Here is a 22959-nt window from a genome sequence, read left to right on the forward strand (position 1 = left end):
CCCATATACAAATTACTACAATACAAAATAGTGCAGAAATGAATCAGAGAGCATCAACAAAATGCTAAATAAAGTCAGAGGAAGGATGCAACGCTATGTTTTGTCTAGAACAAAGACAAACTGCTTCTGTGCACAGCTTGGTACTAATTCAGTTAGAATAACATCAGGAGCTAGGACCCTACTTAGAATTTACATAACTGACCCTGAAATACAATAAACCTAAAGTTTCTATTACAATGAGAACGCCAAGGTGAAAAAGGTATTAATTTGATACATATCCTACCTAACTATATCATGTGGCTAATTCTATTTTTTTTTGTCTTTTTTTTTTTGGAGGGAGGAAGGCAGCGCAATTGGGGTTAAATAACTTGCCTAAGGTCACACAGTAAATGTTAAGTGTCTGAGGCCACATTTGAACTCAGATCCTCCTGACTCCAGGGCTGGTACTCTATTCACTGCGCCACCTAGCTGCCCTGGTTAATTCTATTTTTAATCCTGAATCACCACCTGCATTCATAGGTGGCTGGATGTTTGGCAACAGGTGAAAATAGTCTTCGCTGGCACAATTATGGGGACTTATGGATTTACACTAGAAGAAGCTTACCTTGCCTTTCTCAATCTCAGATCCCTCATCTGTGAAATGGGAGCAAATAGTCCCTTTATACCTCACCTGGTTCAAATGGGAGATTCAGATCAGAATAAAAAAATTACAATACGAGAGGTTCAAACAAAAATAACCATAATAATTCATATTATTTAGGGTTTACAAAGCAAGGAAGGCAGTGGGAGTGTTGTTATTCCTATTTTGCAGATGAAGAAATGGAGGCAAAGAGAGGCAGGTCTTCTGACTGCTGCTCCTTCCACTAGACCTGCTGCTTCTCAGCAAATAGATATGAAAGCACTTTGAGAGTTATAAATGGCTATGAAAACATAAAAGGTAGGGCCACTACCAATATCACAATTCCTGAATGCTGTGGGAACCGTATGGTCTAGAGGAAAGGAAAAGAATAAGCATTTCGATGATGCCTCTGATGTGTTGGGCACCATGCTAAGTGCATGGAAGAACAGGTCGCTAGGACCTGACCTGGGTTTCTCCTCGTTTGCACTGTTCTTTGACTGTTCTTTTCTGTGCAGAAGAGGCGTCTTTTTTTTACTTCACTCCTTATTTTCTCTTCTGCCTGCCACTGATCCACAGTATCCTCACACACTTCTCCTGCTGGAGATCTACTGTTCCAGTGCTGCAGTTCTCCCGGCCAGACTCTGAAGACCTATGCCCTCCCTGCCTTCTCATTCGGACTGTTATGGGACTTCACTAAGAAACGTAGCAGCAGGTATGAGGTAACTAGCCGGGGTACCTCACTCACAATCACACAGCACACAAATCCTGTGACAGGAAGAATCCGGACTGATGACGCGGTAATGCTGTCTTTTGCATACAAATAATAGTGCCTCCAATTAATAAGTGAATCGTCTTAAGAGTCATGCCCCAAGATCCTATACACATTTCAGAATCTATATCTCCATTTCTTTTTTCATGATGTGCTGAGAAGGCTCTTTCCCACCAGGGCTGCCTCTCTGATTCCCAGCAATCCTTCAAAGTCCAGCTCATAAACCTTTTTATTGATTAGGCTACTTGATTACCTGAAGTCAGAAATGATCTTTCTTTCCTCTGACCTGACACAAATGTGAAACACAGTAAGAGAGGCACAGGGCTATCTTGGACCATAGTTATTTGTGTACAGTTTCTTTCTCAAATAGACTCTAAGTTCCTTGAGAGTAGAAAATATGTCTTATTCATCTTTGTATCCCCAATAATGACAGCCACAGGGTCTCCTGCACATGATAGATCCCCAAAGTATTTGCTAACTTGATTTTTTGGTGTTTTCCTGTTGTTGCCATTGAGACAGGATCTTCCTATCTTTCCCAGGCTGCAAGTGAAGCAGTCATGGGTACAATCCCACTGCCCCATTTCTGACCTGGCTGGCTCACCAGAGGCAGCCAAGTATCCTTTTGCTCTCAAAGGCTAGTTACAAAAGTGCTGGACAGTGAAGACACCTGGTTAGCTTGGCCATGGTACAGCTTTGCCCTCCAGCAGGTAAGCAATCCACTAGCCTCAGCCATCCCCATGAGCAGGGATAATAGGCTTGTACCACGATGTTAGGCAATACTTGCTAAATTAAACCTTAAGATTTTGAATGTAGGGAAGAAATTCCTATAAAGTTAATATAATAAATTTGACATAATATAGAAGTGGCATAAAGGCAAGAGTTAGAACTACATTTATGAATCAGCTCTCTGAACCTTAGTTTGCTCTAATAAACAGACATAACAATGTTATGTTGTGGAAGCATCTACTTAAAAAAATTTCCTTTCTGGTTTTAGTAAAAGTGCAAATATCAGGAAATAATATTTTTCCCCAAAGTTCTTTCCTAAATACCCGGAAATGTCCCTTGAACAAAAAGACTTTTCTTAGGGAAATAGATTAAGGGTAGTATCAAATCCTTTAACAAGAATAACTGGTCTCCCTTACATCATTTCATTTCCCCATCCCTGAAGTGATTTGGTCACTGATTCAACTAAGGGCAATCTCTTCTTCACCTGTTTAGGTTAAGTGATTGGTTAGTTAGCACCTACTCTTCTCCACTGAGAAAGGATTATGATGTCAATGGAAGGTAGGAGATACCTTAGTTTAACTCCTGGAGTGAAGGAAATGGTGGTACAGGAGGAATGATAGTGACTTGGTTACTTAACAGTTCTGGAATATTAACCCAGATTGTATTTTAAGATCTCCTTTCCTAGTTCTAGTTTCCTAGACTCTCATAAATGTTACTTGACATTGTCTTGGAGCACAGTGTCATATCAGAAGACAGGAGGACCATGCCATCTAGGCCATATCTCTCTCTTTTTTTTTTTAAAGCAATCGGGGTTAAGTAACTTGCTCAAGGTTACACGGCCAGTTATTTCAGGGTGTGGTGCTGAGTGTCTGAGCCCGGGATTCAATGTCCAGGTCATCCCAACACTGGAGCAAGTGCTCTTAACTCACTGAGCCACCTGGCCGCCTAGGCCATATCTCTATAAACTGGAAACCACATGAATATAGATTAATGACAAATTAATTAAAATTGTTTCGGGCAGATGTTAGCTGATATAATAATATTAGTCATCATTATCATAGCTGAAGTGCTAATGACAATGACAGAAAGAATTCTGGGAAGATGGTGGAATAAGGGAGGAAATTGCCTGGCTCTCACAAATCCTCCCCCCCACAAATAATTTAAAATAATGCCTCAAAATGAACATTAGAGTCACAGAAATAAATAAAAGTTGGGAGAAAGCAACTGTACAGCCTAAGACAACTTGGGAGGCAATATTAGGAAAGACCTGATTTCCTGGGGTGGTGATTTGGCCTGACTGAAGTGCAGATACCTCCAGGCAGATTCCACCAAATCAATGAACAAAAAGCCCTGGACTCAGCTTCAGGAACTTTCACCCTAGGGGCAGTGTGGACAAAGGGATACTGCAAAGCTCTACTCTAGCTGGCACTGGACACAGGCAGGGCTAGGTGCACTGACCAGATAAGGTCTCAGGCTGCAGATGTGGGTGAAGAAGAACAAGTACATTCAGTGAGTGTGGTCTCAAAAGGGTGAGGCCCTGCAAGTTGTGGTCATCTGAAGGATTACAGAGTCCCTGGATTTGGTTCCAGGGCAGAAGAGTGAGCTGAACATTGGAGTATGAGGGCCTGCAGAGAATAAGAAGTTTGCAGTGACAGTGCTGGTCATAGATCAGGGATACCTGAAGTCAGCCCCTCAGACAGAGCTCAGAAAACAACAGGAAAAAAACCTAAAGCTTGAGACATTATCCCCCACACTTTGAGACTAGAGCCCAACTCTAACATAAAGTTAATAGCCAAGAAATAAGCCACTAAAAAAATGAGCAAGCGAAAGAGAAAGAACTAAACCATCTATCTCTATCTAGATCTACCACGTGATAGAGAAGATCTAGGTTCAAACTCAGAAAAAGACTGAGAGGTCAAAACAGCTGTTTCTACTTCAAAGAAAAATGTAAAATGGGCACAAGACCAAAAAGAGTTTTTGGAAGAGCTTAAAAAGGACTTTAAAAACTGTAATGTAATGCCAAGGAAAGGCAACTTCCCAGGTTCAAAATACCAGCATAGGTGCTCTCTATTTTATTCAGTAACAAACCCAGAACAGAGAAGATCAAAACATGACATCATTCAAAATACAGCATTTACTAAGTGTGATTAAATCATCTCCAAGGCCTACCCCACCCCAGGACTTTCCAATCATTCAATCAATTACAAAGTCTCTGTTCCAAATACTTCTCCACCCCTAGGCTATACCTTAATTAAGTCCACCACAAAGCCCCTCTTCTCAAATGGAGATTAGTTTCCAAACATAAGTAAACTACATTCATTTGTTCAACCACAGAACACAAAAAGGTCAAAAGTTCCCCACCCCTGGATCACAATTGAATCTACCCCAGAGTTACATCAAGTTTAAACACAGCACTTAATACCCAAATGGAGGTCTTTTCTTCATCTTGACACAAGGCAAGTTCTCAGCAATCTTAGTTCCTGGAGAGACAAGGCTTAGCAAGGCCATAAGATACATTGCCAGTCCCTTCATGAATTTATCCTCTGTCTGTAGAACAGTCCTAGAACCCCTGAACACATTAGCAAAGGGCTTCTGAACCAACAGAAAGGCTCCCAGACCCCTGCAACAACAGTACTGTCCCTCACCAGTGGACAGTATTCATTCTGTCTGCAGGACAGTCTCCAGACCCCTGCAACAACAGTACTGTCCCTCACCAGTGGACAGTATTCACTCTCTGTCTGCAGGACAGTCTCAAGCCTTCTTAACCAAATGCCAGGTTCCAGGACTTCTTCAACAGGACAGTCTTTCACCAGTGGACAAATCTGGCAAAATAACATCAAAACAGACAGACAAAGTACCAGCAAAACAGCCATGTCTCCTCAGTCCTTGGCAGCTCAGGGGGCAGGTCTCAAAAGTCCAGGGCAATTCAAAGCGGCCACCAGCAATCCTCTTAGTCTCTCTCTCTCTCCACGAGGTGCTGCTTCCAAAAAAGATCTTCCGCCTCTCTCCAGTGTCTCTCCAAATCTACGTCACCAGCTCCTCCCACTTCAGGACTTTCTTTTCACATCAACAAGCCCATCCCACAGGTGGGATTAACAAACTCTGGGTTTTAATACAATCAATTTGAAAACTAAGCCAATACAGGGGAATCTTTAATTGCCATTACTATCACAAAAACCAAATAAGAGAGGTTGAGGCTTTAAAGAGTAGGAGAAAAAATAAGAATAATGCAAGGAAGAATTAAGAAAAGAAATCAACCAACTGGAAAAGAGAGCCAAAGTCATGGAAGAAAATAAACCTTGAAAATTAGAATTGGGCAAGGGGAAACTAATAAGACACTAAGAAATAATAAAACAAAATCAAAAGAAGGATAAAATAGATGGGAATGTGAAACATCTCATTAGAAAAACAACTGACATGGAAAATATATTGAGGGAAGACAATATAAAAATTGTTGGACTACCTAAAAGTTATGATAAAAAAAATTCTAGAATTTATTTTTAAAAAGCTGTCTTGAAATTTTAGAACTAGAGGGTAAAATAAAAACTGAAAAAAATCCACCAATTACTACCCAAGAGATCCCAAGATGAAAACTCAGAGGAGCATCATAGCTAAGTTTTGAAACTTTTGGGTCAAGGAAAAAATACTACAAACAACAAGGAAAAAAAGAACAATAAAAAAGAACCCAAAACAATTTAAATACTGTAAAGCTACAGTCATAATAACACAAGATTTACCAGCTTCCACATTAAAAGACTGAAAGTCATGGACATTATATTCCAAAGACCAAATGAGTTGGGTTTGCAACCTAGAATAACTTATCTAGCAAAGCTGAGTGTAATAACACTGAATGGGAAAATGGATATATAATGAATTAAAGGATTTTCAGGTATTTATGAGGAAAACACCAGAACCAAATGGAAATTTGACTTACAAGAATCAGGAGAAACTTAAGAAGGTAACCATGAAAGACCAATTATAAGGGATTATTATTATTGATCAAACTGTTTAATTCCTTATATGTGAAAATATCTGTAAACTTAAGAATGCTATCATAACTAAGGTAGTTTGAAAGAGCATACATAGATAGAATGCTTAAGGTTGAGTATGATAGGATGCTCTTAAAAAACAAATTTGCGGGGGGGGGGGGGGGCAGAGCCCAGAGCCAAGATGATAGAGTAAAAGCAAGGACTCACTTGAGCTCTCCTCCAAACCCCTCCAAATACCTGTAAAAAAAAGACTCTAAACAACTTGGATAGTCAATGGGAAAAGTCTGTTGCACAGAGGTGGGAGTAGAGCTCAGTCCACTATGGGCCACACTGGTACAAACCAGGCCCCAGTAAATCCAGAGTAAGTCTCAGGGGACCAAATCAAAGGCAACTGAGGCAGTTTCAAGACTTCTCAACTCACAAACACCAAAGATAACTTAGAAGGGCAGTGGGAAAGATATGTCAGACCAGGGTAAGAGAGGAGCTCAGACCAACCCTGGCCCCAGTGCAGCCCTGGGGCAGTGGCATGCGTGACAGTGGCAGCAGCAGCAGTGGCTGTTTCCAGAGCTCTCAGCCCACGGAAGGCAAGGGGATTGAAGAAGATTACAGGGGTCTCTTTGCTAGCACTGAGGTAGGAGTCTGTTGGTTTGCCCACACTTAGATCTAGTTCACAGTCCTAGGCTGAGAAGGAGCACTGGCATAACAGAGCTTTTGGCAGCTGTGGAGAGAGAACCCTCCTCACAATTCCAGAGCAGAAAAGAATGCCTATGGTCACTCACTGACAAGAACACAGGCCAAGAAGACGAGTAAACACCTCTTTTTAGATCATACCACCTTAGAAGAACTAAAAAGTTACAGGACCCTGGAAGTATCTCTGAAAACAGCTGCACAAAACCCCTGAAATTTGGGACATTATGCCCTCCACACTAGAAGCAGAGCCCTACCTTAACAAAGAGGTAAAAAATCAAGTAACTGGATGGGAAAATGAGAAAACAACAGAAAAAACCTTAGACTACAGAATTTTATCTTGGTGACAAGGAAGATCAAAACATGCACTCAGAAGAAGACAACAACGTCAAAGCTCCTATATTAAAAGCCTCCAAGAAAAATATGAATTGGTCTCAGCCATTGAAGAGCTCAAAAAGGATTTTGGAAATCAAGTAAGAGAAGCAGAAGAAAAAGTGGGGAAAGAAGTGAGAGTGATAGAAGAAAATAATGAAAAATGCGTCAACAGCTTGCTAAATACTAAAGAAAATAACACCTTAAAAAATAGACTAGACCAAACGGCAAAAAGTCAACGAGGAGAAGAATGTTTCAATGAGGAGAAGAATGTTTTAAAAAGTAGAACTGGCCAAGTGGAAAAGGAGGTTCAAAAGCTGACTGAAGAAAATAATTCCTTAAAAATTAGAATGGAGCAAATGGAAGCTATGAGGAACTAAGAAATTATAAAACAAAACCAAAAGAATGAAAAAATAGAAGACAATGTGAAATTCCTCAATGGAAAAACAACTGACATGGAAAACAGATCCAGGAGAGATAATTTTTAAAATTACAGTATTACCTGAAAGCCATGATCAAGAAAAAAACCTAGACATCATCTTTCAAGAAATTATCAAGGAAAATTGCCCTGAACCAGAGAGTAAAACAGAAATTGAAAGAATTCACTGATCTCTTACTGAAAGAGATCACAAAAGTAAAACTCCCAGGAATATTATAGCCAAATTCCAGAGTTTCCAGGTCAAGAAGAAAATATTGCAAACAGCCAGAAAAAAACAATTCAAGTATCATGGAAACACAATCAGGATAATACAAGATTTAGCAGCTTCTACATTGTTATTCCAGAGGGCTTAGAATATGATATTCTAGAGGGCAAAGGAGCTAGGATTAAAACTAAGAATCACTTACCCAGCAAAACTGAGTGTAATCAATGAGGGTGAACACTGACACTCAATGACATAGAGGAATTTAATGTATTCTTGAGAACCCAAAGCTAAATAAAAAATGGACTTTCAAATACAAGACTCAAGAGAAGCATGAAAAGGCAAGCAGGAAAGAGAAATCATAAAGGACTTATTTAAGTTGAATGGTTTACATTCCAACATGGAATGATGATATTTGTAACTCATGAGACCTTTCTCATTATTAGGGTATTTGGAAATCTATCTTACTGTATAGGAAAGTAGGGGGGAAGGGAATGATAAGTGGGGATAATAGAAGGGAGGGCAGACTGGGGTGGGGGTAATCAGAAGTAAACACTTTTGAGGAGGGACAGGGTCAAAGGAAAGAATAGAATAAGTGGGGGGGCAGGACAGAATGGAAGGAAATAGTCACAACATGACTATTATGAAAGTGTTTTACATGACTACATATGTACAATATATATTGAATTGCTTGCCTCTCAATGAGGGTGGGTGGGGAGGGAGGAAGGGAGAGAATTTGGAACTCAAAGTTTTAAAAAATGAATGTTAAAAATTGTTTTTACAAGCAATTGAGAAATAAGATACACAGGCAATGGGGTATAGAAATCTAGCTTACCCTACAGCAAAACAGAAGGGGAAAGGAATAAGAGAAAGGAGGGCAGATTGGGGAAAAGTGTAATCAGAATATATGATGTCATGGAGTGAGGGGAGGGGAGAGATGGGGAGAAAATTTGGAACTTAAAATCCTGTGGAAGTGAATGCTAAAAATTAAAATAAATAAATAGAAATGTGAAAAAAAATAAAATTGGGTCAAGGGAGGTAAAATGGAGGAATTATTTCACACAAATGAGGCATATATGGAAGAACTGTTATAGTGGAGGGCTGGAGGGGGTATAAGTCTGGTAGTGCTAGAACCTTATTCTCATCAGAACTGAGTTAGAGAGGCAATAACATCTTGAAGGGTATATAAATCTTCTTAACTTACAGAGAAATAGGAGGTTAAGGGGATAGGATAAAGGGGAGATTCTTAGAAGGGGTTCAAATTAGGGAGACAATGGTTACAAGTAAATTAGACATCTGAGATGGGATAGGGTAAAAAGAGAAGGAAAGAAAAACAATAAGGAAAAAATAGGACAGAAGGAAATATATAGCTAGTAATTATAACTTTAAATGTGAATGGGATGAACTCACCTATAAAACGGAAATGGATAGCAGAATGGATTAGAAACCAGAACCTGACAATATGTTGTTTACAAGAAAGACGTTTTAAAGTGAGAGATACACATAGAGTAAAAATAAAGGGCTGGAGGACAATTTATTATGCTTCAGCTGATGCAAAAATAGCAGGGATAACAATCATGATCTGATCTAAAATTAAAATTAAAGCTGAATTACTTAATTAAAAGAGATAAACAGGAAAACTACATTAATGACAAAGGTACCATAATGAAGTAAAATCAATACTAAACTTCTAGGCACCAAATGCTATATATTATCCAAATATTTAAAGGAAAAGCTAAATGATTTATAGGTGGAAACAGACAGCAAAACTATAACAGTGGAGGACTTCAACCTTCCCCTCTCAGAACTAGATAAAACTAACCAAAAAATAAGTAAGAAAGAAGTAAAGAAGATGCACAGAATCTTAGATAAGTTAGATATGATAGATATCTGGAAAGAACTGAATGAGAATATAAAGGAACAAACCTTTTTCTCAGAGATACATAGTATCTCTACAAAAAATGACTACACATTAGAGCCCCAAACTTCATGGTTAAATGCAGAAAAGCGGAAATATTAAATGTATCTTTTTCAGGTCATAATGCAATAAAAATTATATTTAATAAAAGACCATGAAAACACAGATTAAAAAATAACTGGAGAATAAATAACCTAATCATAAAGAATGAGTGGCTTAAAGAACAAGTCATTAAATACAACAAATAATTTTATTAAAGAAAATAATCATAATGAGACAATGTACTAAAATCTATGGGATGCAGAGCAGTACTTAGGGGAAAATTTATCTCTAAATGCTTACATCAATGAAATAGAGAAAGAGCAGACTGATGAATTGGATATGCAATTTAAAAAACTAGGGAAAAAATCCTCAATTAAATGGCAAATTGGAAAACCTAAAAATTAAAGATGAGATTAATAAAATTAAATGTAAGGAAATCACTGAATTAATAAAACAAAGAGTTGGCTTTATGGGAAAAACAACAACAACAATAAAATAGATACACCACTGGTTAATAGGACTAAAGAAGAGAGAGAGAAGAAAATCAAATCACTAATACCGAAAATGAAAATGGTGACTATACCACTAATGAAGATTAAATGAAAGCAATTATTAGGAGTTATTTTGTCCAATTATGTGCCAAAAAATTTAACAATCTAAGTGAAATGGATGAATATTTACACAAAACAGTCTATAGACTGCCTTGATTAACAGAAAAGGAAATAGAATATCTATATAAATCTATTTTAGACAATGAAATTGAATAGGCCATAACTGAGCTTCCTAAGAAAAATGTATAAGGACCAGATGGATTTACAAATTTTACAAAACATTTAAAAGATCAACTAATTCCAATATTAAATACATCATTTCAAATAAAGGAGTTCTACCAAATTCCTTTTATGAAACAAATACGGTGTCGATACCTAAACCTGGAAGAGCAAAAACAGAGAAAGAAAAACATAGACCAATTTCACTGATGAATATTGTTGCAAAAATCCTTAATAAAATACTACTAGGAGACTATAACAGTATATTGCAAAGATTGTACATTGTGAGTAAGTGGAATTTCTACCAGGAATACAGGAATGGTTTAACATAAGGAAAACTATTAACATAATTGACTACATCAAAAATAAAAGTAACAAAAATCATAATTATATCAACAGATGAAGAAAAAGTTTTTGACAAAATTAAATACTCATTCCTATTAAAAACACTTGAAAGCATAGGTATAAATGGATTTTTCCTTAAAATGATAAGAAGTGTCTACTTCAAACCACCATCAAGTAATATCTGTAATGGGGATAAGTTAGAAGCTTTCCCAGTAAGATCAGGAATAAAATAAGAATGCCCATTATCACCAGCATTATTCAATCTTGTATTAGAAATGCAATAGCAAAAAGATAAGAAAGGGAAATTGAAGAAATCAGAATGGGCAATGAGGTAATAAAACTATCTCTTTTTGCAGATGATACAGATGACATATTTCGAAAATCCTAGCGATTGTATTAAAAAGCTAGCTAAAACAGCAACTTTAGCAAAGTAGCAGTATGTAAAATAAACTCACATAAATTATCTGTATTTCTATATATCATCAACAAAACCCTGAAAGAAGAAAGAGATAGTAAGAGATACCCCATTTAAAATAACTGTTGACAGCATAAAATAGCTGGGAGTATACCTGCCAACAAAAACCCACGAACTACATGAACATAATTCCAAAATGTTTTTTATGCAAATAAAGTGATATTTAAATAATTGGAGAAATATTAATTGTTGAGGGGGTGAGCAGAACCAACATAATAAAAATGACAATTCTACCTAATCTACTTATTCAAGGCCATTCCAATTAAAGTACCAAAGAAATATTTTATTGAGCTAGAAAAAAATAAAATGCATTTAGAAGAACAAAATGTCAGCAATATCAAAGGAATTAGTGAAAAAATGTGAAGAAAGGAGGTTTAGCAGTACAAGATCTTAAAATATATTATAAGGCAGTAATGATCAAATCTATCTTATACTGACTAAGAAAAAGGAAGGTGGACTAGTTGAACAGAATAGACAAACAATATACAGTAGTAAATGGTTATAGTAACCTTATATTTGACAAGTGTAAAGATTTAAGCTTTGGGGATAAAAATTCACTATTTCATTAAAAAATGTTGGGAAAATTGGAAAGCAGTCTACTAGAAATTGGGTATAGAACAATATCCTACACTATTTACCAAGATAAAGTCCAAATAGATACATGACCTGGATATAAAGGGAGATATCCTAAGTAAATGAGAAGAACATGGAACATATTACCTATCAGGTTTATGAAAAGGAGAATTTATGAATAAATAAGAGATAGCATTGTGAGATATAAAGTGGATAGTTTTTATTAAATTAAATTTCAAAGTTTTTTTACAAATAAAACCAAAAAACCAAAATTAGAAGGAAAGCAGAAAATTGGGAAAAAATTTTATGGACAGTTTTTCATTATCTCAAATTAATAGAGATCTTAACTTTAGGATATCATCTTACACCTATCAGATTGGCTAATGTGACAGAAAGGGAAAATAACAAATGTTGGAGGGGATATGGAAAAATTGGGACACCAATACACTGTTGGTAAAGCAATGAACTGATCTAACCATTCTGGAAAGCAATCTGAAATTATGCTCAAAGAGTTCTAAAACCATGTGTACCCTTTGACCCAACAATACCACTGTTAGGTCTGTTTTACAAGGTAATCAGAAAAAAAGGGAAAAGAAGCTATATGTTCTAAAATATTTATAAGAAGCTTTTTTTTGTGGTGGGAAGGAACTGGAAGCTGAAGGAGATGCCTATCAAGTGGGGAATGGCTAAACAGACTATGGTATATGATTGTGATAGAATACCATTATGCTGTAAGTAATGATGAGCTAGTTGACTTTAGAAAAACACTGAAAGACTTACATGAAATATGAAGATTGAAATGAGCAGAACCAAGAGAATGTTATATACAGTAACAGCAATATTGTTCAAAGAATAATTGTGAACGACTAAGTTATCCTGATTATAAATATTCAAATCAACTACAAAGGATCTATGAAGAAAGATGCTATCCATCCCCAGAGAAAGAACTAGTAGAAAGAAGTATAAATAGTATGGTTTTATACACACACACACACACATACACACACGTGTGTGTGTGTGTGTGTGTGTGTATTCATGTATCTGAGTGAAATGGTGGTTTTCTCTAGTGCAGGGTGGGGAGGGAAGAAGGGAGACAGGATGGAACTTAAAATATAACCAAAAAGAATTAAACTAAACTTTTAAAAAAGTAAATGAAAACAACAATAGGTAACATGTATATAGTGCTTTAACATTTGCAAATGCTGTAAAATTATTATCTGATTTTTTCCTAACTACAACCCTGGTTAAGTAGTTGCTATCATCTCCACTTTACAGATGAAGAAATTGAGGCAGCCAGAGAGTAAGTTATTCTCTCAGAGTCATAGAACTATGCCTGTCCTGGGCTTGATTTGAACTCAGTTCTGACTGACTCCAGGTCCAGTACTCTATCTACTATACTACCTGCCAGCCTCAGAATGAACATCAACATTCTTTTCCCCTGATACATGACAATTGTGCAGATTTTGAAACATGAAGGAAGACTCTAACTTATTTATGACAGAATAACTTTGATCAATGTCAGTGGCCACCCAGGATTCACACTGATATTAATCAACTTTCATGCAATTTATCTCCTAAACAAAAAAAAAAAGGTCCCAAGCAAAATTTCTTCATTCTGTTGTTACCTGTCAGAACACAGTTGTTCTTCAGTGCTAACGAGACTGTTTTCAATAAATGCTGGACATCAATGCTGGACAGTTTTGTTAGTCTTTGCAAATCAGGTCCAGAAAGGTACAAAACTTCCTTTATTGATTTTAGTTTGGCTGAAATGAGGAGCACAAATACAGCAAGGGGAATCAAAACAAACATTCTTTTCTTTTTTAAAGTTAATTTATTTATTTTTAGTTTTCAATATTCACTTCCATAAGTTTTAAATTTTCTCCCTACCCCCCAAAATGACAAGCAATCTGATACAGGATCTACATATACATTCCTATTAAACATATTTTTACATTAGACATGTTGTATAGAAGAATTAGAACCAATGGGAGGAACCACGAGAAAGAAAAAAAACAGACCAATAAAAAAAAAGAAAATAGTCTGCGTCGCTCTGCATTTAGACTTTTAGTTCTTTCTATGGATGTGGATGACATTTTCTATCATGGATCCTTTGGAATTGTTTTAGGTCCTTGCATTGCTGAGAAGGGTTAAGTCTCCCAAAGTTAGTCATCACACACTGTGGCTGTACAATGCAGAACAAAAATTCTTTTTGTGGATTTTAGTTAGCAATTTAAAAAGACAATTGGAATACAAACTTATTCTCACACTAATTGTTAAAAATGTCTTTTTATACTTGTAATGCATCTAAATTTACCTTTCTTAATAGCAGTGATAACTTTAGGATTCAAGTCTAGTTGGTCCCAATCCATTTCTTAAATGTACATACTACAGATTTGTGTAGTCTCCTATGAATAAAAAACATCAAAACATAAGGCAAAAAAAACCCCAACCTGATTCAAGTTACTTTTTTTAAACTATTTTTCATTTAATAAAAACCACATAAAATGAGCATTTCCATATACACTGTAAAATAAAAATATTGTACATAAAATGTCTATTATGTAGAACTTCCATTCCTTTTTAAATATGTAATAAATTTAAAATATAACCTTCAAAACTGTCCTAGTTGTGATTCCTCTGACATTCTTTCTGTCCTCTTTCTCCCCAAATTTTTGTTGTTGTTTGGGAACCCTATCCCTTATCTTTCTTCCTCTTTATGTCTCTATCTCTCTCTCAGTCTGGAATCAGGAAAGCCATAAGATATGTACAAATAATTTTAATAAATATTTTACAGAGATGAAAAGTAGGCATATGACTTGGTATTATTCTTGTTCTCCCAACCATCTTTTTTTGACAGCAATATGGCTACAATTTTTTCTGTTCATCTGATATCTTATCTCTGAGGAATCTGGAGAACTAACACAAATACATAAATCTTACTATGCAAAAATGTAGAGCTTTTGTATAACAAAAGCAATCCATCAAGAATAAAAAAGGAAATAAAATACAGATTAGGTAAGAAGTCTTTTTGATAAGTACTTCTAATAGATGTTTGATACCCATGATCTATGAGGTACTGATACAGATTTACAAATATAAAATTTATCCCCTAAATATAGACAAAGCATGTCAAAAAGAATTTTCAAAAGATAAAATATTAATTATCATTAACCTCCTAAGAAACTGTTAAAACTGTTTACAAATCAGAGAACTGAGAGTCAAAACAACTGACTCACCTTATGTCCATTAAAATTGCAATGATAGTTAAAAATAATAAAATTCAATGCTATTGGGGCTAAGAAAAAAACAGACATACAAGTCTGATGAACCTGTGAATTGGTAATGAACTCTTTGTGAAATAATATGGCATTAGACGATAAAAGTTACAGTTATTCATACCTTTTGAACTAGTGATACAATTATTGAGATTATATCATAAAGATTTCCTTGATAACATTTTTAAGAGATTCATTTGTACAAAAACAGTGTTAATAGCATTATCTATATGGTATTAGCAAAAAACTAGAAACAACTTCAATGTTGAATAACCACAGAATGGTTGAATAAATTTTGGCATATTAACATAACAGAATGTCATTGTAAGAAGAACTGACAAATATTAAGACTATAAAGAAATATAGACATCTATGGACATGACCAACATACCCATTTTTTTTGCTTGATTATTTATTTGTTATAAAGAGAAGTTTCTGTTTTGGGAGGAAAGTGGGAAGTTACAGAGGTAAAAAAAAGAACATCAATGAAACAAGAATTATATACAGAAAAAAGAAGTTAACAAAGCAATTTTGTAATTTTTGTGCTGAATTTAATAAACACACAACAAATCATATGTAACAAATCTATGGATTCGCATGTAATTCTTTTTTTCTTCTCTGTACCTGGGAATGTTTCTGTTTGCTGACAACAGTTCATGGAAAAAAAAAAATGGGAAAATGTATGAAGTTAATAGAGAGTGGAAAAAGTAGAATCAAAATATCTACATTGATTACAACTATGTGGGTAGTTGTAATCAATGCTTTTCATGGATCTGTGGGCACTCCCTCCAATGATGTAAAGCACAACTCATCCATGATTTCTTATTCTATATAACACTTAACCATATCTTCCTATAAATCCTCTACGGAGAATCTATCCAATGTGCTGGGGTGCTGAGTGTCTTGACATTACGGGGACAATAAATAGTACGTAGATAGTCCCCATATGTTTTCCTTCACTCTTGTTAAATTACCACTCTGCCCACCTCCTACTGTAGTGATATATCCCTTTAATGAGATGCTTTATGGACTGTGAGCACAATTCATGGTTGGTGACATGCTGCCATCTATTTTTGCTTACTATGCACCTGTCCAATGACTTCTAGATGACTTGCAATTTTGATTCAGCAAGCATTTATCAAGCACCAGGAACTATGCTAAACACTAAGGGATGCAAAGACAAAAAATGAAAATGTTCTCTGACCTCAAGAGGCTAACATTCTATCTGGAGAAACTACATAAACAGATAAGTAAATAAATGATGATTCCTTCAATGATTTTGTCATTCTCTGATTCGCAGCCATGTAGCAATATCAAAAGTATATTTATATTAAAAAGATAGACTTTACTTTCAAGAATAAAAATTTGGGATCACTAAGAGCACTAATTCCCCAGGGACAATCAATAAAATAACCTATGTACAGGGACAACCTATAAAACGATAGGCTCAATTCACTATTCTTGTGAAATGTCTGTCTATTCAAAAGATTCAGTATGTACTGACCTGCTCCATGGTTACCTATCCAAATGCCCATGAATACCTGGACAAAATTATTATTGTTGTTGTATGTGTGTGTGCTATGAATGAACAAATGCTTTTGAAGGATTGGGGGATCTCATTTAGGAGGTTTTATAACGTTACATATTTTGCTGTTTATAAAGAGAAAAGTCCAAAGGACCTTACCATCTATGGGGAATACCTCTCAATTTGTATTATGTTCTAGATATCCTCCATGATAGTGACAAACAACACTGCCAGTCATGCTGTCAGTTTTATTCTTGATTTGCTATTAATAAGCAAAAGGCTGTCAAGCAAAAGTATCTTATATGATCTTAACATGAAACTGGTGGAGGCTAAGATGAGAGGATTTCTTGAGTTTGGGAGTTCTGGGCTATAATAGGGCTAAAGTTGATTAGGTGACCATACTAAGTCTGGCACCAATACAGGGAGACCCCAGGTATAGAGGAGCACCAGGCTGCCTAAGGAAGGGCAAACTAGCCGAGGTCAGAAAAACAGAAAAACTCCCATGCTGATCAATACTGGGATCAGTCCATGAATGAACACTGCACTTCCAGAATGGATGAGAGAGGGGGGCAAAAAAGAAAGAAAAGAAAAAAGACAAAGCATCCTTGAGGATTTATTTTTCTCCACTGAATTAAATGCTTTTTAATAGTCAACCAATAACAAATAGTGGAATCTTGGTATTCTCTGTACGTTTTAATCAATTGTGTAACTATAAAGATGTGGTATCTTATAGAATATCATCTGTAAAAAGCCTTCCTGTTCTCGTTTCTTATTTTTATTAAGGACATCCTTAGATATGTTAACAAAATTTTTCTCATAAAGATTTAGTTGAGATGAAAAGTTGGCATATTGGTCAGTAGTTATTGATGTCCTCTCAGTAACCTTTTCCCAGTAATAATATCTGATTTTTTTTCAGTACCTTTCCCTTTTTTGAAAAATCTTAAAATCTCTTATTATGCTTGAAACTTTTTTTGCCTCCAGCAGGGACATCTACTGTTGGTTGGATTCAGCTGCCCTTCTTTTATTTTCTTTAGTGTTATTTCTACTGTCTCAGGGACTTTGATGTTAGGAGTCTAAACAATAATAACTCTAGATAAAATCTAGAAATTATGCAGTAATCAGTGGGGGAGAACAGAAAAACAAACAGGATGAGTTCAATATTACTTTGTTAAAGCTAATCATTATAACTTTGTTAAATGTATAAATTATAGAAGTGGATAATTTTATAGCTTTTGTGTATCCAAAGGTTTGGGTATATTAAGTCAACAAGCTTATATAAAAATTATTACAAAAAAACCTTTTATGGTCAAACTTAAAATCAAATAAAAATTGCACACAGGATGTTTTTAACATTGAGCTGAAGAAATATATACCACCAAAGGTCCTATGCTTAATAAGGTTGTCAGATTTAAGAAAGAAGTTAAACTTTCAGTACAGTATCATTTTCAATTACCTAAAAACATCATTGGGGATGGTAACTTGGTAACAGGACCCTAGACCAATAAATTTATATTTATGCTAATAAGCGGGGAGGGGGGAATGGAGAACACCAAAACCCCTAAAATTATTAAAGTAAAACAGTTTTGTTTCGTAACAAATTTTAAAATAACCCTAATGTTTATTAACTGCATGTCTGTTATAATGGGTTATACAAGACAGCTAAAAAAGATGACAACCAAGTAAAATGCAAAAGAAGAAAGTGTATACCTTTAGCAGTGGAAAATTTACACAAAATATTATCAAATGTCTAGAAAATGCAAGTAATCTTCTTACTTTGGAGAATACCTGTATATGGAAGGAGTCTAAGTGTAAAGTTATTTACTATATCCAGAAAACAAATGAAAAAGATGTTAACTATCATTGACGTACTCAGTTTTCAATAGCATGAAAGGTCACTTGACTGACGTATTCTCTGCATTCTTCAGAGTAATTTTCCTTAAATCTATCTCCGTGAAATCTCTGTAAAGACAGTAAAGTCAATTTTATTTCTGGTGCTCAGGAAAGTTTACATTCTATGGTAATATCATCAAAAGGAATTATAATAGACTGGGGCAAGAAAGTTTAATCACAAAACCACAGAATCTCAGAGATGAAACAGATCTCAAAGGTTGAATCTATATCTGAGCAGGAATTGACTTTGCAATATTCCTGAAAAATGCCATGCCCAGTTCAGCTTGAAGCCTCTTGGGGATGAGGAGCCTTTCTGCCTCCTTAAGCAGCAGGTTCCAGGTTCCACTCAGATGCTTGGAGTTCTCAGCTAAGCAGATAAAAGACGACGACTCTTTCCTATTATGGTTTTTCAAATACTTCAGAAAAAGCTTCATGGATAGTGGGCTTTGAAGGATAAGTAGGATTTAGATACACAGAGGGCAGAAGGAAGGGCATTTCTGGTAAGAATTGCATGAAAGTTGCTTTAGAATGGGACAATGAACATGTGATATTCAGGAAACTTTCCTGCCTGGCACGAGGAGTTCTTATTAGGAAGCAGTAAATCGGACTTTATCTTGAAGGCAATAGGAAGTCATTAGAAGTTATTATCTTGTACGTGTGCTGAAGGGCAAAGGACATGTTTCATACTACTTGATTGTTTCATTAAAATTCTTAAGCAGGCACTAAAATTCTCCTATAATGTTTCATCATGGTATAATGAGGATCCTGATTTTTCAAAGCTTATGCCAGTGACCCAAAAGCTCTGGAAGGACTTTGAGAATAGGCCTATTGTTGGGCTGTGTCTATCATATCAGATATGCAGAAAGACCACTGGAAGCAGACTATATGGGTTTGAATCCTGGCTCCACTACTTTTCTGTTAACTGGCACACTGCTTCATTTCTCTGGGTCTCAGTTTCCTCATTTCTAAAATGGTAATAATTTTGCTAATGCTATACACATCAAGAGGACTGTAGTGAGCATCAAATAAGATAATGTATATGAAGTATTTTGTAAACCATAAAATAACAAATAGGTGAACTATAATTATATAGCATTTAATATGCACTGACAGTATAGAAGATGGAAAATCTTAATGAAGCAGAGTACATTGTAATAAAAAAAATGGCTCACAGAACAAAAAATGCAGATATAAATCAGAACAAGAGAAAGAGTAATTTGAAAGAATGCTTGAAAACTCTACAAACTAAAGGAACTGAGCTTGAAGAGAGAGAATTTGAGAATCATTGGCCTACCAAAAAGAAATTATAAAACTAAAATTCTGAATACTGTTATTTCAGGTAGATATACAAGAAAATTGCCCATAAGCATTGGAATTCCTGGGAAAAGCAAAGTGCAATAGAATTCCTAAGTTTAACTCACCTGGAATGTGGATTTTAGGGGTCAATGAGACTAGCAAATTATCAAGAGAATACAATGAATAAAAAATACTTCCAGTTTGAAATAGCCAGGTCTCTTCATCAATAATTAGACAACTAAAGAAAAGTTAGAGTGAGATAGCTCATACCTAAGAAGAATTAATTTGGCAAAGAGCGTATTGTGTGAAGGCGGACTTCTATTTTTTTTAAGCAATTGGGGTTAAGTAACTTGCTCAAGGTTACATGGCCAGGTGTTTCTGGGTGGGTGCTAAGTGTCTGAGCCCGGATTCGATCCCAGGTCATCCCAACACTGGAGCCAGTGCTCTTACTCACTGTGCTACCTGGCTGCCCCGAAGGCAGACTTTTAAATAAAATTAATGGATTACTTTCATTTCTCCTGAGAAACAGAACTCTCTGAAATACAAAATCAGTGGAAAAAAAGAAACTAAATAAAGGTCTAAAAAAATCTAGAGGGCATGAAAATTTTGCTTCATATTTCACTGAAAAAAAAAACAGGCCATCTGCTGAGTTTCTTCTTTTCCTCTTATCCTTTTCTTACATTACTCAGACATCTTCCCACATTATCTCCTCTTCCATGCCTATGAAAAAAATTCATATGGCCCCTCTCCACACCCAAAAGATTCCATTCCATTTCTTCTCCAGCAGATTTTCTCCTCCAGAACTTCCTTTCTCTCACTAATGTTCAACTTCTTCCTGTTTACTAGCTAATTCTACAAACTTGCCCACTTTGACCATCCTTTGTAGCTATTGTTCTATATCTCTCTCCCTTTTGTGGCAAACTCCTTAAGAAGACCATTTATAGGGGTGGCTAGGTGGCACAGTGAGTAGAGCATCAGCCCTGGAGCCAGGAGGATCTGAGATCGGATCCTGCCTCAAACACTTAACACACACACAAAAACTAGCTGTGTGACCTTGGGCAAGTTACTTGACCCCAATTGCCCTCCAAAAAGAGTTAAAGGTTAGATAAGTAGATCAGAGAACGACCATTTATAATCAGTGGCTCTACTTCCTTTCCTCTCATTCTCCACCACCTGATTTGACTGGAGAGGGAGAAGGATGGACATTAGAGATCTCCTCTCAGGTGCTCAACTGCTGAAAGATGACATCCAGGGAATTCTCATCATTTCCTAACTGGCTATTTTCCTGCATTTCGTTATCTCTAGAAACTCATCATTGTCTCTTGCACCCTCTTCTTTTCTCCCTCTATACTATTTCACTTCATGATCTCATCAATTTCCATGGGTTCAAATATCACTTCTAAGGAGACAGTTCTCAGATCTACTTATCTAGCCTTAAACTCAAGTCTAAAATTAGACTCATTCTCATTTCCCCAAAACCTTCCCCCCATCTTCTAAACTTCCCCAGTACTGTTGAGGGCACTATCATCCATCCTCTCAGGTACCTAGGCTAGGTGTCATCTTCAACTTATCTCTCACCTTCCATTCCCAATCTCTTGCCAAGTTCTGTCAATTCTACCCTTAACACTTCTCCTCTATGCCTCCTTCTCTCCCCTGTCACTGGTACCACCCTGGTCCAGACCCTCACCTCAGGCCTGGCCTACTGAAATATGTTCTAGTTTGTCTCTCAGCCTTCAGTCTCTCTGTTGCCAAAATGATCTTCCTAAAAAGAAAGCCTGACCACATCAACCCTTCTTTCTGCCTTCTCCCCTAATTCAATAAACTCTAGTGGCTTCTTATTACCCTATTACCTTCAGGATTGAATAGAATATCCAGTTTTTGGCCTTTGCAGCTCTTCACAACCTAACCCTTCCCTTCTTTTTCAATTTTCTTACAGCCTACTCCTCTCCACATACTTTTATGACCCAGTAACACTGTCTCCTTACTTTATGTACTATCAAAGGGCTGTCCCACATATGTCTGTAATTCTCAACCTTCTTCATTTCTATTTCTTAGCTTCCTTCAAGTCTCAGCTACAATCTTACCTTATGCACAAAATCTTTCTAGGCCTTTTCTTAATGCTAGTTCCTTTCTATTGTGATTATCTCCACTTGATCTTGTATATATCTTGTTTGCACATAGTTGTTTATATGTGGTCTCCCCCATTAGACTGTGAGCTCCTGAAGGGCAGGGATAGTTACTGCCTTTCTTTATATCTCTAGGGTTAATACAGGGTCTGTCACAAAGTAGGCACATAATAAATGCTTGTTGATTAGACTTAGTAAGAAAAATTAAGTGCTGAATCACTCTTTACATCTGAGAAAGATGAAACAATTGTATTGTCCCTTAAAAGTTCCTCCTCATGAAAGCTGACCAGATAGAAGGCTAGAGAAAGGAAACAAGATGAAATGACTTAATATATATCGAAATCATAAAGGTCATTCAAACTAAGAAGAGAGAGCGATGTGGAAAAGGGTAGTAGGAAGAGATCATGCATACCCACACCACACTCTTACATGAGTTGAGCAAAGGAAACCAAAAATATTCTACTAGTAAAAGTAGAGTCAAGAAACACAGAGAGAAGGACAGGCAAACTACACATACCTACTGATAATTTTTTTAAATTTAGTCAACTAGTATTTATTAAGTACCTACTATATACCAGGCACTAAGCACAGGCAGACAGAAAGGCAAAAAACAGTTCTTGCTCTCAAAGAACCCTTGGTCATATAAACAAGGATAAAATGGGGATGGGTCTCAAGGGGGAAGGCATTAAGATTAAGGGGGATTGGAAATTCTTCTTGTAGGAGATGGGACTTTAGCTAAGACCTGAAAGAAGCCCGGAGGCAGAGACAAGGAAGGAGAGCATTCCAGGAATAGAAGAATGTGAAAATGCTCAGTTTAGGGATGGAATGAGGAAGAGCAAGGAGGTCAGTGCATCTGGATCAAGAGTGTGTGGGTGGGAATAAAGTGTAAGAAGTCTGGAAAGGTAGGAAGTAATGTAATAG

The 22959-nt window shown here is 36.2% G+C and overlaps 1 protein-coding gene and 1 long non-coding RNA gene across 10 annotated transcripts in view; both read right to left on the bottom strand.

The window, feature by feature from the left end:
- Positions 1-22959, bottom strand: part of XRCC3 (X-ray repair cross complementing 3) — a 64755-nt gene that overhangs the window by 38047 nt on the left and 3749 nt on the right. For 8 of the 9 annotated variants that reach the window (XM_069103806.1, XM_069103802.1, XM_069103801.1 and 5 more), the window contains 3 exons: positions 18596-18685; positions 14241-14331; positions 13552-13689 (listed from right to left, as the gene is read on the bottom strand). In XM_069103806.1, coding sequence (XP_068959907.1) covers positions 13552-13689; positions 14241-14295 — 193 coding nt within the window. In that variant the 5' untranslated portion in view covers positions 14296-14331; positions 18596-18685. The remainder of the gene's footprint in view (positions 1-13551; positions 13690-14240; positions 14332-18595; positions 18686-22959) is intronic. The other variant, XM_069103808.1, reaches the window with a different exon arrangement.
- Positions 4155-5303, bottom strand: LOC138173665 (uncharacterized). Its single transcript, XR_011171483.1, has 2 exons — positions 4447-5303; positions 4155-4270 (listed from the first exon to the last, which is right to left on the bottom strand). It is a non-coding gene; the product is annotated as an uncharacterized lncRNA (long non-coding RNA).

Source organism: Petaurus breviceps, unplaced genomic scaffold (genome assembly GCF_028583685.1).
Source record: "Petaurus breviceps papuanus isolate PSGF00001 unplaced genomic scaffold, PetGlider_PUasm1.0 64, whole genome shotgun sequence".
NCBI lineage: Eukaryota > Metazoa > Chordata > Mammalia > Diprotodontia > Petauridae > Petaurus > Petaurus breviceps.